At 42.1% G+C, this 17,039-nt stretch overlaps 2 protein-coding genes across 5 annotated transcripts; both read right to left on the reverse strand.

Moving 5' to 3' along the window:
* Nucleotides 2,679-8,736, reverse strand: LOC8055375. The gene is made up of 4 exons (XM_002445936.2): nucleotides 7,867-8,736; nucleotides 6,644-6,788; nucleotides 4,737-6,569; nucleotides 2,679-4,224 (listed from the first exon to the last, which is right to left on the reverse strand). Exons 1-4 carry the CDS (start codon nucleotides 8,574-8,576, stop codon nucleotides 3,334-3,336), a joined length of 3,579 nt encoding a protein of 1,192 aa, XP_002445981.1. The 5' UTR covers nucleotides 8,577-8,736; the 3' UTR covers nucleotides 2,679-3,333.
* LOC8055376 (nitronate monooxygenase) lies at nucleotides 11,165-15,894 on the reverse strand. 4 transcript variants are annotated; one of them, XR_002455087.1, is made up of 8 exons: nucleotides 15,579-15,892; nucleotides 15,262-15,474; nucleotides 14,062-14,157; nucleotides 13,683-13,828; nucleotides 13,355-13,574; nucleotides 12,141-12,335; nucleotides 11,389-11,562; nucleotides 11,165-11,301 (listed from the first exon to the last, which is right to left on the reverse strand). XR_002455087.1 is itself a non-coding variant. In XM_021465116.1 (6 exons), exons 1-6 carry the CDS (start codon nucleotides 15,717-15,719, stop codon nucleotides 12,144-12,146), a joined length of 909 nt encoding a protein of 302 aa, XP_021320791.1. In that variant the 5' UTR covers nucleotides 15,720-15,894; the 3' UTR covers nucleotides 11,881-12,143. The 4 variants fall into 4 exon arrangements, 2 of the variants coding, with proteins under 2 accessions (XP_021320791.1, XP_002445982.2); XR_002455086.1 differs by having other exon boundaries at nucleotides 11,165-11,304; XM_021465116.1 differs by lacking the exons at nucleotides 11,165-11,301; nucleotides 11,389-11,562 and having other exon boundaries at nucleotides 11,881-12,335; nucleotides 13,355-13,475; nucleotides 15,579-15,894.

Genomic DNA, 17,039 nt, shown 5'->3' on the forward strand with positions numbered 1-17,039 from the left:
CTGGAAAAGGTGCGGGCGCGCCGCGGCTGAGGCGGGCGCGTCGGTGGCGCGGGCGCGGTAGGCCGCTGCGGCGTCGCGGGAGGCTGGGAAGGCCGTCGAGGACCTCGCCGCCGAGCTCGTCGCACTGAAAGGGGAGCTGGATTCCTCGTGCGCCACCCATGTCTAGGCGGAGGAGAAGAGGGTGCTGCTGGCGGTCGCGTGGGAAGAAGACAAATCGCAGTGGCAGATCGAGCTGGAGGAAGGCGAGCTGGAGGCCAAGAGGCTGCGAGACGACCTCGCCGCGGCGGAGGCCCGAGCGATAGCGCACGACAACGAGAGCAAGATGGCCGAGGCATGGCGCGAAGTGGAGGAAGCGCCGTCGAAGGAGAGGGAGGCGGGTGTAGACCTCGCCTGGAGGCTCCGCGTTTCACCCAGAGGTTCCATGTCTCCACTTCGGCTGCCGCCGCCACTATAGGGCCACCGCGCGCCGATGTGCAGGAGCAAGAGGTGGGGTGGCGACCGAGGCGTCCTCGCTGCATGGGCAAGGCCGCGGGGCAAGCCGACGAGCGAAGCAGGCGGGGCGTCGGTGTCGGTGTGAGCGGGGTGCTCCACTGAAAAAGAATAGGGTGTGCTGTTGGATAGGTTGTTAGGCTGAAGTTGGATGCAATTTTAAGTTTTTATTTTTTTTAGTTCACTTTACAAATAGAGTTTTAGGGACCTAATTTGAGAACTGAAGTTGCTTGCTTTTGGTCTCTTCGGAAGAGGAATGAGCGTTGGATTTCTGACTTGCTGGATGGCCTTTCAACCCCTCCAGTACGTGGTAGGTTGTGTGCGGCTCGAACGAGCTAGCCCTTTGTGATATCTAACCAGATTTTATGTCAATAACTATAGCTATGTCAACAAAATAAAGTAAATAAAAGGGGGAAAATTCGCTTATGGTGTTCAGCTTTATTTGACCAGCAGTTTATTTATTACGACTATCGATGCGATAAGGTTTATTAGGCCATTTTTAATATGATTTCATCAGAGTTTTATGCGTATTAAATATACTGATGTGACACCATATTAATAAAATAAGAGATAATAAGAGTTTTATAGGAGTAGAGAGAGTTCCATCCCAATAAAACTCTCCTGCACTGTTTTTGAGGGGGTATAAACCCTTATACGCTCATGGCCCGACATGACTATACCATTGGAGGTGCCCCGGCCCACAAGATGAAGACATATGACGCATGATGCTGATCGGCATGCGCCGTAAGACTACAAAAAAATATTATACCAAATAGGATACTTTACTTGTTGTCCCTTCACAGTATATAAGAAAGAGCACGGGTCCCCTAGAGGACAGATCAACTCAACACATCTTATAGCATCAATACAATCAAACGCATGACGTAGGTATTATGTCCTCGTAGAGGCTGAACCTGGATAAAATCTTTGTCTGTATCTTACGTCACCATCTAGTTCGTAGCTTGCACACTTGCCTGCCAATAATAGTCTACTTTGAGCATACCCCTAAGTAGACTACCGATCATACTACCGATCATATTTCGTCGATAGTTTCCAAAATTAGATTAGATGTATTGGAAACTAAAGCATGAAACTCTTTATTGAAACTGACCTTATTGTTTTTTTGACCGATAAGATTCATAATTGTTGTTTACTTTTTTTAGTGTTACACCATAAGTTGGATCGGTTTAATAACATTTCAAGAAGATATTACGCATGTTGCCACGATTTTTTTTAAAAAAAATAGATCTAATATATATTGGTCCCATTTCACGCTATACTATTTTAACAATCGAGCTCGTGGTGGCGGTGACAATGGGGCCTTGTTTAGTTCACCCCAAAATTCAAAAACTTTTCAAGATTTTCCGTCATATTGAATCTTATGACACCATAATACATTAAATATAGATTAAAAATAACTAATTACGTAGTTTGTCTATAATTTGTGAGATAAATCTTTTAAACCTAGTTAGTTCATAATTAAACAATATTTATTAAATACTAATAAAAATACTATAATATGAAAATCCAAAAACTTTTTGGATTGCCTAGGTGTAGAACGATCACTCTTGCCACGCCACCGGAGGCTAAACAGCCGGCTTGCCACGGCCACGGTTGCCAGAGGCAGATCATCCACGTGATGTCCAATCCGAGGCCCAATTACGTTTTTAGCACTTTATGTAAAAGGGTTAATACCTCGAGATGATTGTATGGACTCTAGAATTTACTCCCTCCATTTCAAATTACAAGACATTCTAAAAATTCTAGAGAGTCAAAATATCTTATGTTTAACCAAAATTATAGAAAAATAATGGTATACTATAAAAATATAATTAATAAAGAATCTAATGATATTTAGTTAGTATTCATAAAAATTATTATCTTATCATATAAATTTAGTTAAACTTGAAATCCTTTAACTCTCTAAGATTTTTGGAATGTTTTATAATTTGAGATAGAGGGAATATATGTTAGTCTAATCCACTCTCAACAACAGAGTGACATGATGCCAGGGTCACCACAGGGCAGACCGCAGACCGAATAGAACTGGGAAAAAAAAACACCAGCGCCTCGACGCTTTTGAGTTTTGAGAACCTCTAAATCTAAGATTTTGAGTCTAAATTTTAGAGTCTCTTGGAGATGCTCTTATAGCCTCCTAGCGTTAAGTCGAAGAATCAAGAGCTACCACCTTACCTAGAAACGTACTTCAGCTTGACTAGACAGAACTTCAATAGGCGAGGATTGACAAAGGCCCCGGAGTTGGGGAAATATTACATTAGATCAAGAGCTAGAGATCTAATCCACCTGAGCTAACACATACTTTACACAACCACCATGACACTGGACTGGAGTCATTTCAAGTTTAGTACCATTAACAAAGGCCACTCCCATCACAGCTAGAGCTCAAAGTAACCAGATATAGCTCGAGGAACCGACAAACATGCCAGCTTGATCCCTAGACATTGAAAGCATTACCTGAGTCGCAACATCCTTGGTCCCTCGGAGCCCAATTGGAAATTTTTAAATTGGTTGGGTCATCTGAGAGCAGCAAAATTTCAGATGTCCTGAATTCATCATGGTCTCCCATTGCTATCTTTGACAAGTAGCAGAAAACCACACTTATCTCATTACATACCCTGCTACCGACTCAAGCATTCCAGCTCCCAGCTCAAGACCCTGTCGATACAAATACCATTCATTCCTTGACAGTCGACTCAAAGGCGGACCACTGCTGCCTGTGCAGACAATTTTCAGTCCTCTGACAGTCAACAGACGTTAGTGTACAGAAAACCAAAAGATCCCTCAGATGCAGCATTACAGATTATTAACAAATCACACTGCACCTCAATGCTGCCATGAACCATTGTTGGGCATATTGTGATGACCAGACATCCGATCTTTACAGGTGGGGCAAATGAAGCCAAAAGAACTAGGCTGCTGCCCATCAAGAGGGCCAAAATGATGGAACTGACTGTTGCACCATATACATAAACAGGTGACCATGCTGCCACCAGTAACCATCCTTGGCAAGGACAAATCCCATCCTAACTGGACTTGAGGTGGAGGGCCACTTCCAATCTGCGGTGCATACCCCAAAACTAGAGTCGGTTCAGATGCGCTCACAAAATTTTGACTGGGCATGCTAACAAACTGTGACGATACAGGAGGTACAGAATTTGGTCTGGCAATGCTCCCAAACTGTGAGGATTCTGGAGTTACAGAATTTGGTCGAGCCGTGCTCCCAAAAGACTGAGAAGATTCAGGAGGTATAGAATTAGGTCTAGTCATGCTTCCAGACTGAGAGGACTGAGCAGGAGGTACAGAATTTGGTCCAGCCATGCCCCTGAACTGAGAGGTTTTAGCAGGGGGTACAAAACTAGATTGGGCTTTGCTTCCAAACTGAGAGGATTCAGCAGGAGGAATAGAATTCGGTTGAACCAAGCTTGTGAATTGAGAGGATTGAGCAGAATGCACATGATTAGGTTGAGCCATGCTCCCAAACTGAGAAGGTGCAGCAGGCACCAAAGTAGGCCTTGCAAAGCCCCCAAACTGAGATGTTCCAGTGGGGAAAGATTTAGGCCCATTCATGCTCCCAAACTGTGAGGACTCAGTGGGTACAGAACTTTTTTTGGCACTGCTCCCAGGCGGAGGGGATCCAACTGTAGCCGTCCTAATCTGTCCATGACTAGAAAATATCTGCTGCTTCTGTGCACCAAATCCAAGTTGCAAATCACACTGTTTAAAAAAAATTAGCAAAGTATCACATGGTTACCCAGCATTAAATGACATGAAGATTCATGTGGCAGAAATCACTTGATACATGCTAATGACATCAAGAACAAAGACCCAACACATAAAAGTTTAGGCCATAAAAAAGGGTACAAATTCTGAGAGCAAGACAACCACCAACAGAACTTTTAATTCGTTTATGGTTAGTAAGTTCCAGGAAAATTTGTTCATAATTCATATCTTAAAGATTTTTCTGCTAATATATATTTACAAAAACTAATAGTAGTCAAATGTGGTTTTCGGAGATTGTTGATGTCCAAGATGAGTAGATGACAGGTACCAAGTTGTAGTATATACTAGTTCATAAACACATTAGATAATCAAAGAGGCATTATGCTTCTGCAGTCTGTGTGTTTAACAGTATAATATCATCATGATCCACTAGGTGTTTAACAGTATTCTTATCATTGCTAAAGAGTGCAACAGTTAAGAAAGCCTACAAATTCTGGTATGATTACCTGATCTTGAGATGTGCTGGTCATTGAAACATCAGCAACAGATTGAACTGTAGAGGACATGCGACCAAAACTGGCCTGCATAGATACAAGACCATTGGCATTCTGGCTAGCACTAGCTGCAGCATGAGTGTCAAAACCAGGAGCATGATCATTATAGTGGTTTTGCATCTCATTATTCAACTTTCCCATCACCTCAAGCCTAGCTACATTTGGTTCATTGTTGTCGATGGGTCTATTGACAAATGAGCCCTTCGTGAAGCTAACATCACCTCTACTAATCGAAGAGCCCTTGATGCAGTTGATATCACTTCCATTTGTTGGAGTTTTTGGTGCAGGTAGTGAACAACGGCCAGAAGAATTGGTCTTTGTGTGAGTAAAACTATTGCTGAACTGTGCAAAACCCTTTTCAGTAATACCACCACTAAAGACATCACTATTATAAGCTTCAGTGACAAATCCTGCTTCTTTACTTGTTCTGTTCTTCACGTTATCAATCCGTTCCTTGGCACTGGATGCAAGTTCTTTATCACTATTCTTTGTCTGCATTGAACCAGAAGCAAAACAATCTGCCCTAGTTGCCACAGCATAGACAGGCTGTGTGCCCAAATTGGACTGATACACTGCAGTATTGTTCTTGCTTGCAAAAGGGTTATCTTTAACAGCACCAAAATTTTCACCATAACGCTCATAGCTTGCACCAATGCATCTGGAGCCATCAGCTTGGGTTTTGCTTGTTGTGCCAAATGAACTAGATACTTTATTGGTCAATCCGCCACAGGAAGACGCACTAGATGCACCACCATTGTTATTGAAACTGCCACTAAAACATTTTGCAGTAGAAGATGACCGATTAGCTTCATTAAGGGCAGCTGATGTTTCATTATTTGCATTAGCAATAGGGAAAGATATTGTATTTACACATGAATTGAGGTTGACATCTCTTGCTTTCACAGTATTATTGTCAGCATGCCTCGGAGCAGCTCTGCCACGATCAATAATCTGGTCCTGATAATGATTGGTTGTTCCAAAGGCAGTAGGTCTGACAACATGGTTACTTCCTGGCTGATCACTAAACATAGCCACTCCCGCAAAGCTATTAATGTTGCTAACGGATTGATTATTGGAGATCAATGCCCTTTCTGGAACTGTCACATCAGCATGGCCTGTAAAATTTGTATATCTACATACACTTGGAGCATCATTAAAGGAAGGACCCACTTCAGGCCTACTCCAAGTTTTATTTGGCCTAATGAAATTATCTGAATAATTTGTACTAAAAAACTCAGTGAATGTAGAGTTATTGTCACCATGTTCATTTGAATGATTGTGGTGCTGAAAGCCTGCTTCACCATAAGAAACCTTGTTGTTCTGTCCATGTGATTCAGTCAACTCCTGAAGGCTAAATGAAATTTCTGCTGAGGAATCATTAGTTGCCCTTCTGAAAGTGGCCTTATCCAGAAATGCTTCAGGAGTCAACCCTTCATACCTTGCATGAGATCCGACATGGCCAAAGTACTGTGGTTCCTCTTCAAAAGACTTACGACAAATAGGGCATTCAAACTTACCATCTTTCCCTACTACTGGCTCACCAAACTTGCCAGTCCTGCGCCTCTTAGCACTCATTTCATGATATGACAAATGGTGCTGTACATATGAAGTGCGGTCACCAAAGGTCAAATTGCATTTCTGGCATTCATAACCATTTACTTTGTCTGCATTCCTTTCATCCACATTGTTTGGATCACTGGAATAGCTGGAGAAGGCAAGAGAAGAAACTGAATGTACATTTGTCTTGTACATAATTGAACCAATTTGATCTTGAAAACCTAAAACCTGTTACATACTTCATTAATTAAAACAGGTGAATTTAAGTAAATAAAATTTAGTTTTGTACACTTCAAACTTACACTATCATCACCATCGTTAGCACTCAAGTAATGTTGTCCTGTGCTTTCATACTGAATAGTGGCTGGTTTGAGCTCTGGATACCCAAGAAGTGACATCAAGTATGCAGAAACCTCCTTGCAAGTAGAAAACTGACTTCCCTTGGGGCTGCAAAGTATGGCGTGCACAATTAGCTAGATGAAGTCATATAGAAAAGAGACATGCAAAACACTCAAATCAAAATGGGCAGGAATTTTCAAAATGCATCAACCTAGAAGGACAAATAATATATATCATGACTGAAAAATAGATCTAACATCTCAAGTTCTCAACCCGGAATATCCAAGCAGCAAACATCAAGCAAAGTATAATAATATATAAGTTTACGTCTAAATGAGGAGAAATAATCTCTAGTGTTGTTATACAAGAAAAGGTAGATTGAAAATGCAAGTGGTAAATCTGAGTGCATATGATTGGATGTATTAGGAACAATTAAGATAATGGGAATGCTCACATGTCCTTATTTTCGTATTCCTTCTCACTAACAGATGGGGGACTGGATTGCATGTCAGCGAAAGAAACTAGTGGCCCAGATAAATCCATTAAAAATTAGTAAGTTGAAATATTTCAACATGATAAACAACTATCAGCATTCAACAACAATGACAACAAAGTCTTTTAGTCCCAATCAAGTTTTGTGTAGGCTATAGATGAAGCCCAACATAAGCCACCAACAATAGAAAATAAATATCCAATAAGCATCACACAGCCATGGACACATGGTCAGGTAGTGTTGGCTGAATGCAAATACTATACGTGTGTTGAAGAGTACACGAAAACAGACTACCAAAACGGCATAAACACTCAGCATCAAATGGAGCTACACCATGACAAGCACCAAACCCACAAAATCCATCATTGTACTTAACAAACATCTCACACCAGTGATGTAGTAACATTATTAATAAACATCCAAAACATGCATCCATTCACTCAAACAGAAGCATCCCATTTCCAAAGCTAAGCAGAATCAACTGATATTGTTGAGTGCCAAACCATGTATTCGTAAACCCAATCGACCACTTATATTGTGCATGTCTCAGGCACACTAATAGAGCATCTCTGAACAAGTATACAGCGCATCAGGTAAGGTGTTCCAGCATAGTTCCATTCCAGATACTAACACTAGCATATAATCATTTGTAGAGAAAGAATGATAGGACAGGGCAGGGGAAAAGAGGCAAACCTCACGTAGCTGAAGCAGCTCACCCAGACGAGCCCCCCTTTTCGCTTGAGCCCGAGCTGCAGCTTCCACCCGCGAGGGAGGTAATCCCCAAAGAAGGAGGCGTCCACATTCTTCTTCCGCTGCCTCGGGCTGATATACTTCCCAGCGAGGCTGTCGATGAAACCCTGCAGCTCGGCCTCGGAAGCCATCCCGGCCGTCCGCCTGTGCAGCTCGACATCGTAGGGGTCCACCATCCCCGCAAGCCTGAGCAGGTCAACGGAGACCCCTTTGGCGTTGGTGGTCTCCCGGTCGGGGTCGGGGGGCGGCGGAGGAGAGGAGGGTTCTTTTAGTAAGGCTAGGGTTTGGGGCTCGGGAGGGGGCGGGGGCGAGGGGTCATCGGGGACGAAGAGGCGGCGGAGGTGGTACGCGACGATTTCGCCCATGGGATCGTACTTCCGCACGGCGGACGAGTGCGCGGAGGTGTGACGGGCGGAGGAGGGAGAGGAGGAGGACCCGGCGCCGGCGGCGCCGAGGCGGAGGCGAGAGAAGGTCTGCTTCCGGGAACCGGCGCTCTCGTTGAAGACGGCGCGGTCGATCTTGAGGGGCGGGAGCGGGTCGGCGTCGGGGCAGGTCCGCGGCGCAAGGGCGTGCGCGGAGACGGCGGCGAGCGCGTCCAGGTCGGACAGCGAGAGCTGCCGGATGTCCACGACTGGGAGCAGCTCCGTCGCCATTGGGTGCTCGAGGGGGAAGGGGGGGGGGGATTGGATTGGAGAGGGCGAGGTGGGGCGGCGGCGGCGGCGGTGGAGCGGGGACCGATCCGAGCGTGTCGCTGGCCGAGGAGACTAGAAGCTTGGGTTGTTGGGGTTCCAGTTTCACACTAGAGTACTAGTAGTATTGCTATTGCTTTTGCTACCCCACTCCCCTCCTCCTCTTGATGGCGGACGGAGCTGTTTCGTTTGGTTGACCAATTGACCATGAGGGCGGCGGCTCATGGAGTCTGCGCCTTGTGGGCTGGGCTTTAGTTGGGCCCGCAGTACGTTCCTTTTGAGTCTTGGATGGGCCGTAGCCAAACTCACCGCGCTTTTTCGTTGTTGCCACATGGAATTCTTGCGCCTGTTGTGCTTATGCAGCAGGAATGCTTTATTTTTATTTTATCTCCTTTTTTTATAAACAAAAACATGTACCCTCTCCATCCATCCAAGAGAAAATTTGTCCTTGAATTTCTAGAACAAATGAACAGAGAAGGATCACAGGTATTCTTATTTCAAATGCATGAATATTCTGCCTATTTTTATTTGTAGTCCCTACAAACCAGGTGCATGAGAAGTTGAGAACAGATGTATCTTTATCATCTTAGGTTCATTATATTTCCCAGTACTTCTATATTTTTTTTAAGGGAGATATATTCTTGGGGTGTTTAGTTCCCCTTCTATTTTTTAAAAAATTGGGTTTTAATTCATAATTCTGCATAACGGAACTAAACACCGTGCAAAATTTTTAGTAAAAATATAGTTATTCTCTATGTTGCGGATGCATTTTTTTCTTGAAAAATTTGTTGCGGAAGCGATTGGCACTGCATTTGCAGTGCCTATTTCAATTCAGTTCCAACGGACACGTGGGCGTCGACACGGCTTGTTTGTAATTTGAGAGACGAATACATCGTGTGTGGCTGGCTGGATCGTAAGGGCTGGTAGAGGCGGTCGCGGCACAGGCACTTCCACCCCATGGATCGTCAGGGTTGGACTTGGAGAGCGTGGTGGTGGTAGCGGACCAGGATCCGGTGCAGTGGCTACTACTACTACAAGATAAGCAGTAGCAGCATCTCAGCCCTCCAAAAAACCATCAATGGCTAGAACAAAAGCTCCCTTTTCTCTCTCATTTTTTCTCCTATGTGCTATCTTTTGTGAGACAAATTTCTCATGTGCTATCGGTCTCTCTTTTTGGAGGGAAAGAGCAGTAAAAAGAGTTTGCACTATTTTTTTTGAGACACACCAACAGAGCCAAACTCAAGTATGAAAATTGTTATACCAATACAGAGCACATATGTTGAAAAATAGAAAAATATATCTGGAACCACTAAATCTAAAAAATAATTTCAATCCCTTCAAATAATTTCTCAACATATATGCTTAAGTGAAAATAAAACTATTTCCCCCCATGTGGTTTTACGTAATTTTTTGGAGGGAAAGAGTAGTAAGAAGAGTTCATACTATTTTTTGAGTAACCAACAATGCCAAACTAAAGTATGAAAATTGTTATACCACTGCAGAGCATATATGTTGAAAATACAAAAATATACCTAGAACCACTAAATCTCAAAAAAAATTTCGATCCATTCAAATAATTTCTCAACATATATGCTTAAGTGAAAATAAACTATTTTCCACATGTGATTTTACGTAAAGTCCTTTTCTAGCAGAATATTTTTTGAAAAATAGTTCTACTAGTAGCGACTTGGTATTACTAGCAAATATACTCGTACATTAGAAGAACACACAACTAAGGCCTAGTTAGTCTATGATTAAATAATATTTGTCAAATACAAACGAAAGTACTACTATTCCTATTTTGCAAAAAAAAAAATGGAAGTAAACAAGGCCTAACTTCTTGGAAGAATGTGATGCGCAGACTGAATTCTGTTCAGTATATTGGTGTAGAATAATATTCTACACCTAAGGTGTAGAGTGTAGAATAACACTTGCGTATATATGTGTGTGTGCGTGCTATTTTACACCAAACTGTTATACTGAACAGAATTCAGTATTGTTCAGTACTTGTGTTTCAGTATTGTTCAGTATTTCGTGGTCCTAGTTGTACGGCTGGATGATACTGAACAACGTTCAGTACTGCTAAGTATTTGTCTACTCAGTTTTATGATGTAGAATAGCGCTACCGTGTGTGTGTGTGTGTGTGTATATATATATATATATATATATATATATATATAGAGCTAGACATCATTTGTGTTTGAGCCTTTCTTTATTTGAGCAGTCATGAACGAACTGATCTTCTCATCACAAGTCGCAAGGAATAATAAAAGGCTGCATTGCTTGCATACCCACCCCCTCCAGCATCCATCCATCAGGGCCTTGTCTACTTTCAAAAAAAAATCGCAAAATAAGAATAGTTCGTTTATATTTGACAACTATTGTCCAATCATGGACTAACTAGGCTTAAAAGATTCGTCTCATAAATTACAGTTAAATTGTGTAATTAGTTATTTCTTTTATCATGCATGTGCTGCAAAATTTGATGTGATGAAGAATATGAAAAATTTTGTAAAATATTTTGGGAACTAGAAGCAATGCAAAGCAACAAGTACTGCATCTGACGCCGTTCAACATTCTTTCATTCAGCAACCCATATGCATAGATTGACTGACGGAGCACTTGCTTGCGCTAGCTCATTGTTCATTAATAATCAGACACATGCCATATAGTACTAGGTTGAATTTACCTGCTGGACAAATTAAACCCATGTCAGTGTCCTAATCAACAAATCAGCCAGAAAGTGGCCCCGAAAATAGCGCTGTGCTGGTAGTACCTTTGTTGTTTTCATTCTCTTCACCTCCCCCATGATCTGGTCAGAAGCTCAACGGGTATGGGCACTCTCAATTGCGAGTGGTCCAGAGCTGGAGCAAGCTGCTGGTGGGTGGAAGAGCCGACCAATGGCATCAACGTCAATGCACGGCGTTTCGACACACCATATGCAATTTACCTGCAACACCCAGCTTAATCCAAACCCTGTACGAATGAATAGATATACTAGACCAATAGTCTTGTCCACCAGAGCTATACTCATGATTCATGCATACATGGTGACTGACCGGTCAGCTTGCCCAGGGTTGGAACTAAAATAAAGCAAACAAACTTGAGGGCGTGGGTGGTCAATATTTGCAAAAATGGCACTAATCATGTTTAAAACCATTATAGATTGAGTACAATGATTATGTAATAATAATAATAATGAATTGAAGACCATAAAAGTTACTAACATCAATGAATAAAGTGCCCAGGGTGAGAAGGTACATCATAGTAGTGCAAAGATTTTGGTAGGCAGGATACCTTGGTAGTCTCATTTTATTTCTGTTAGCCATGAACCCATGATTTACAAACAGCACACAGAAGCAAACACCACACCCATAAGGCCACAATGGCACAATGTCGCACCACTACACAATACTCAACATTGTCGTCATAGATAAGAAAGGATACCTTGGTGATATTTATCATTTGTTGTGATTGCTGATTACTTACAAGTACATCATGCGTTTGTTATAGATAAAACTTTCAGACCTTTTACTGGAAATCAGAAAGCCTTTCTCTTATGACATCCTTGGCTTCAGCGACCAGCCTTTTGACAACTTCGCCGGCTGGTATGATCTCTGTGATTAACCCAACACTCTGACCTGCGTACATGACCATGCTACCAATATCACCTGTCGCGGTGGGGTTTGGAGCAATACCAGCAAATCGATGAATATCCTTGTGCTGGAAACAGAAATTTCTGCTTAGTAGCCCATTCCTTTTTTGAGATGCATAGTAAAAACATGTGATTCAAGTTGCAATAGCCGAGCTACTCTACTGAGATCCATCATGTGCAGTGTATTAACGTTTGGCCTCCACTAAAACCTTTTGGTTCAAGGAAAAATAGATTAAATACTATGAGCCAATAATTAGTCGACACTGAGATGCCACAAATCCAGATGCAAAAGTAAAATAGCTTTATGTTTTACCACACCGCTACAGCTATGACGAACGCAACCATGGATATCCAATACTAGAAAGACAGCATTATGAGGTACCATTTGTCCATTTCAATTGAAAGCAAAGTAGCCAATTGGCAGCTCTCACTATGTTCCAATCCAAAGGCATGTTTAGCAGAATGATGCTCATCTCATGAAAATGCAACCCAAACAGAGAACCAATTTTTTTTACTGAAAACCTAAAAAGAGTTTTGATGTTTATCATATTGAATACATACAATTCTGCAGACTATTATGGCTATTTTAATATGGTTGCAGAGTTCCAAATTCAAATTCGTATATCAGAGGTGTGCTGCAAAACATGACATTTCTACCAGTCAGCTTGTTCTTTTCCCTTTTTGTTTTCCTTTTTTTTTTCGGGGGGGGGGGGGGGGGGGGCATTCTATCATGAAGACAAGGTAGAGCTATCGGTCAAATATTTTCATAGGTCTTAAGGTTCATGAATTTTGTTTACAACGAGACTACTAAAGTTCTGATATACGAACTTTCATTGGGCACCAGTTCTATTACAACTTCCGTCCTGAAATCTGAGTTTACAGAAAACTTGTTCAAATTTAGAATATAGTCTGACTTAGGACAACCTCAAATCCCTTATATTTTAGGACGCAGGTAGTACCACGATTGAAATAATTTACACACCAGGGCCATTAATAAGTGAGGAAGAAAAGTCATGAAAAACACCATTTCTTTTTACAAAATAAGTGAAAAAAAACTTCAAGACAAATCGAATATTCAAATACATACCACACCATGGATGATAGAGTGACCAATAATGGGTTGGTTTTCCTCTGTTTCCTGATCTGGGAGATTCTTGCAGCCAGAATAGAACGGTGTTTCCAGGACACGTTGTGGAGCATAAGACCATCTAGCACGCCCAAACACATTTGTATAGTCAGTGCAACTCATCTCAATTACCTTTTCCTTATAAATAGGATGTGCATAGCTTTCCTCGGTAGCCAGGAATCTGAATGTTCAAGGAGCGATATAATGTGAGCATTAACTATGCAAACTACAAAGAAAAAGGCTCTGTTGATATATCCTCATATAGAAATACAAGAGACCAAGAGAATACCTTGTTCCTAAGCAAACACCTTGAGCACCAAGTGCCAATGCAGCAACATAGCCACGACCGTCTACAATTCCCCCAGCAGCAATAATTGGAATGCCAGAGTCCGAAACAAGATCTACTACTCTTGGCAACAGTGGAATCAATCCTTCCTGTTTTTCCAAATAGAAGCTGACTGAGAGAATATTCGTGAAAAAAGGCAATTAAAGGACACAGACTATAAGAGCATTTTATGCTACTAGAGATGAGACGAGACCATGGGCCCTAATAAGGTGTATCAAGCCTTGCATATAGCACTTTAGCAGTAGCAAATGCTGCTCGGTAGTGTGCTTACTGAAAGATCGCTTGTACTTCAACAAAGCTGAAACTAATGATTTACATTTACCTGACCAATTACATGACCCCCTGCTTCACGGCCTTGAACAATTATTCCATCTACACCGGCTTCTTTAGCTTTTGCTGCCTCTTCGAGGCTGCCGACCTGTTCAGACATCAATAAAAAGTCTAAATTCAAGAAGCAATCAATTAAAACAAGGCCATGAATTTACATGGACTGGGGTTCTCATGTCACCATCAAGGTTACTGGTCATCAATGAAATTTGGCCTACTAAATGTTGCAAAATTTTAGCACAGCTTAGTTCGATCATCAAATTGGCTGCCTTTTTTTCAGTAAAAAATGAACACAAAATAAACAGTAGGAGAAGCATTAACTTAGATTATAAGATCAAGTGGTAGTGCCTATTGTGCATCAAACATTTCCACTGAAGTTGAGTTTTTTGGCCTGTATTGAGCAGGAGCATTTATTTTTGCAAGAATCACATCAATCAAACTCAAATAACATGTAAAGTATCTGATATTCTTAAAGGTAAACGGCTTCCATTTCTTAGAAGAACTTCAATAAGCTTCCAAACAATTTTCTTGGATACGTACACAGAGACACAGAAAAATAAATCATGTGTGCATTTATAATGTAATTGGCCCGGTTTGATTTGAGAAATGGGAAGTTTCACTGGAAATTAGACATGATAGCATGAAGACTCGTTTCAAAAACATGAAGATTTTTTTCTCCAACGATGGAATACATGAAGATAACCAGCTTAATTTGCAAAGATTTCATATGATACTGGGTCTACCTCTACCATATCTTCGTTTGCAATTTGAATTACTAACTTTCTACTATGTGCTTTGCACATTTTAATTGGACTTTCCAATCCTAACTCCGTGCTCCAATCCGTTCCATGAATCAAGGTTCCACTAGTGCGATGGCCTAACCACACACAATAAGATAATCACTCCATCATGGCATCACCCCTAGCAACCGTACGGATTTCTGAACAGCAAATCAACAACAATAGCACAACGTTGCCATTAAAAAGGAAGGAACGATTCATTTGTGAGAAAAGGGGCAGGGTGGCTGGAAAGTATACATTATTAAGCAATTACTATTACATAACAAAATTTTCCCAAGAGGTATGGATGAAGTAATAAGGATGCACTAATTTCCAATAGATGGAGTTCTAACAAAATTTCTAACAGCAGTTAATTAAAGGATAGGAAGGATCTTGCGTTTGTTGGCTTGGCTCACCTGATGCAAGACCTTGACGCCGGCGCGGTGCGCCTCTTGGACCCACTCCCTGGGGAACTCACCCCAGTACACCTGCAGAACGGCAAGCTTCTCCTCCAGCACGACCCTCAGGTTATCCTCGTACGGGAACGGGAGCACGATGGCCGCCCCGAACGGCCGGGACGTCAGGCTCCTCGTCTTCCGTATCAGCTCCCTCACGTAATCCGGCGCCGGCTGCAGTGAAGTCAGCAGCGTAGCCAGCCAGTGATCAGCTGAGATATAGTAATTAACAGAGCAAACATACTGAAGAGAGGAGAAGAGGAAGCAGGCGTGGGTACAAAGTCGGGGAGGCGGATAAGGCCGATGGCGCCGGCGTTAGCGACGGCGGCGGCGAGCTCGGGACCGGAGATGTCGGGGCCCAGCGGCGCCTGCACGATGCCGTAGTCGAAGCCCAGGATGCCCCTCCACCCGGACCCCATCTACTAGCAGTAGTTCAGAGCCCACAGCTGCCGCCTGCCGGTTCTCTGGTGGCGTTGGGGCAGAGTTGGTGGCGAGCGGCGCGGTCGGTTCGGCGGTCCGCGCTGTAGCTCCCGGGCTACGACTACGACGGCGAGCCGCGCGGCGACGGACGCCGTCACGGCGCTTGGCGACAAGCGCGCGGCCCTGGTCCTTTTGGAGGTTATATTATACATTATTACTACGTGGCAAATCCACAATGAAAATGGGTCATTTTTCTTTTTTTTAAAAAAAAAATCCACAGCTTAATTCCACGTCAAATAAAAAGCCCCAGTATATATGCTACTCCCGCTCTTCGCTGGGCTATCAATTGCCAAATTACTGAGTGATATTTGGTGACCATTGTCTTGATTATTCCAAAAAATGACTCATGTCAGCGTTTATAGTTTCTACTATTCATTTGGAAAAACTTAATGACGGACATCAAGTAAATTAGAATGTTGTCCAAAGTAAGGTTAGCTTAGGCCTTGTTTAGTTCCGAAAAAAATTCGGATTTCGCTACTGTAGCACTTTCGTTTTTATTTGACAAATATTATCCAATCATGAACTAACTAGGATCAAAAGATTCGTCTCGTGATTTACAGACAAACTGTGTAATTAGTTTTTGTTTTCGTTTATATTTAATGCTTCATGCATGTGCCGCGAGATTCGATGTGACGGGGAATCTTGAAAACTTTTTAGATTTCGGGATGAACTAAACAAGGGCTTACCCTCGTATGAGAGGAGCTTGCCCCTCGAGCTAGTTGTAGCACCTCGTTTGGGGCTTATCAGTCAAATCTGTCAGTTATTCAGCAGTATTTTTCTCTCACAATAAATCAGCCAATAGTACTTTCTGACATGACTTATCAGCTACGGTTGTTCGTTTAGCTGATAAATCATGTCAGAAAGTACTATTGGCTGATTTATTGTGAGAGAAAAATACTGCTGAATGACTTGCAGATTTGACTGATAAGCCCAAACGATTTCCACCAATCAGCGGGGCTTTGTTCAGTTCACGGATTTTTTATTTGACTATTGTAGTATTTTTGTTTTATTAGCAATCAATGTCTAATTATAGACTAATTATGTTTAAAAGATTCATCTCGCGATTTACAACCAAATTATGCAATTAGTTTTTTCATCTATATTTAATACTTCATGCATGTGTCTAAAGATTCGACGTGATGAAAGTTTTTGGGTACAAAACTAAAGGCTTGTTAAGATAAATTTTTTTTTAGGATTTAGACACGTAGCATTTTCATTTGTATTTGACAATTATTGTCCAACTATAGACTAATTAGACT

Source organism: Sorghum bicolor, chromosome 7 (assembly GCF_000003195.3).
Source record: "Sorghum bicolor cultivar BTx623 chromosome 7, Sorghum_bicolor_NCBIv3, whole genome shotgun sequence".
NCBI lineage: Eukaryota > Viridiplantae > Streptophyta > Magnoliopsida > Poales > Poaceae > Sorghum > Sorghum bicolor.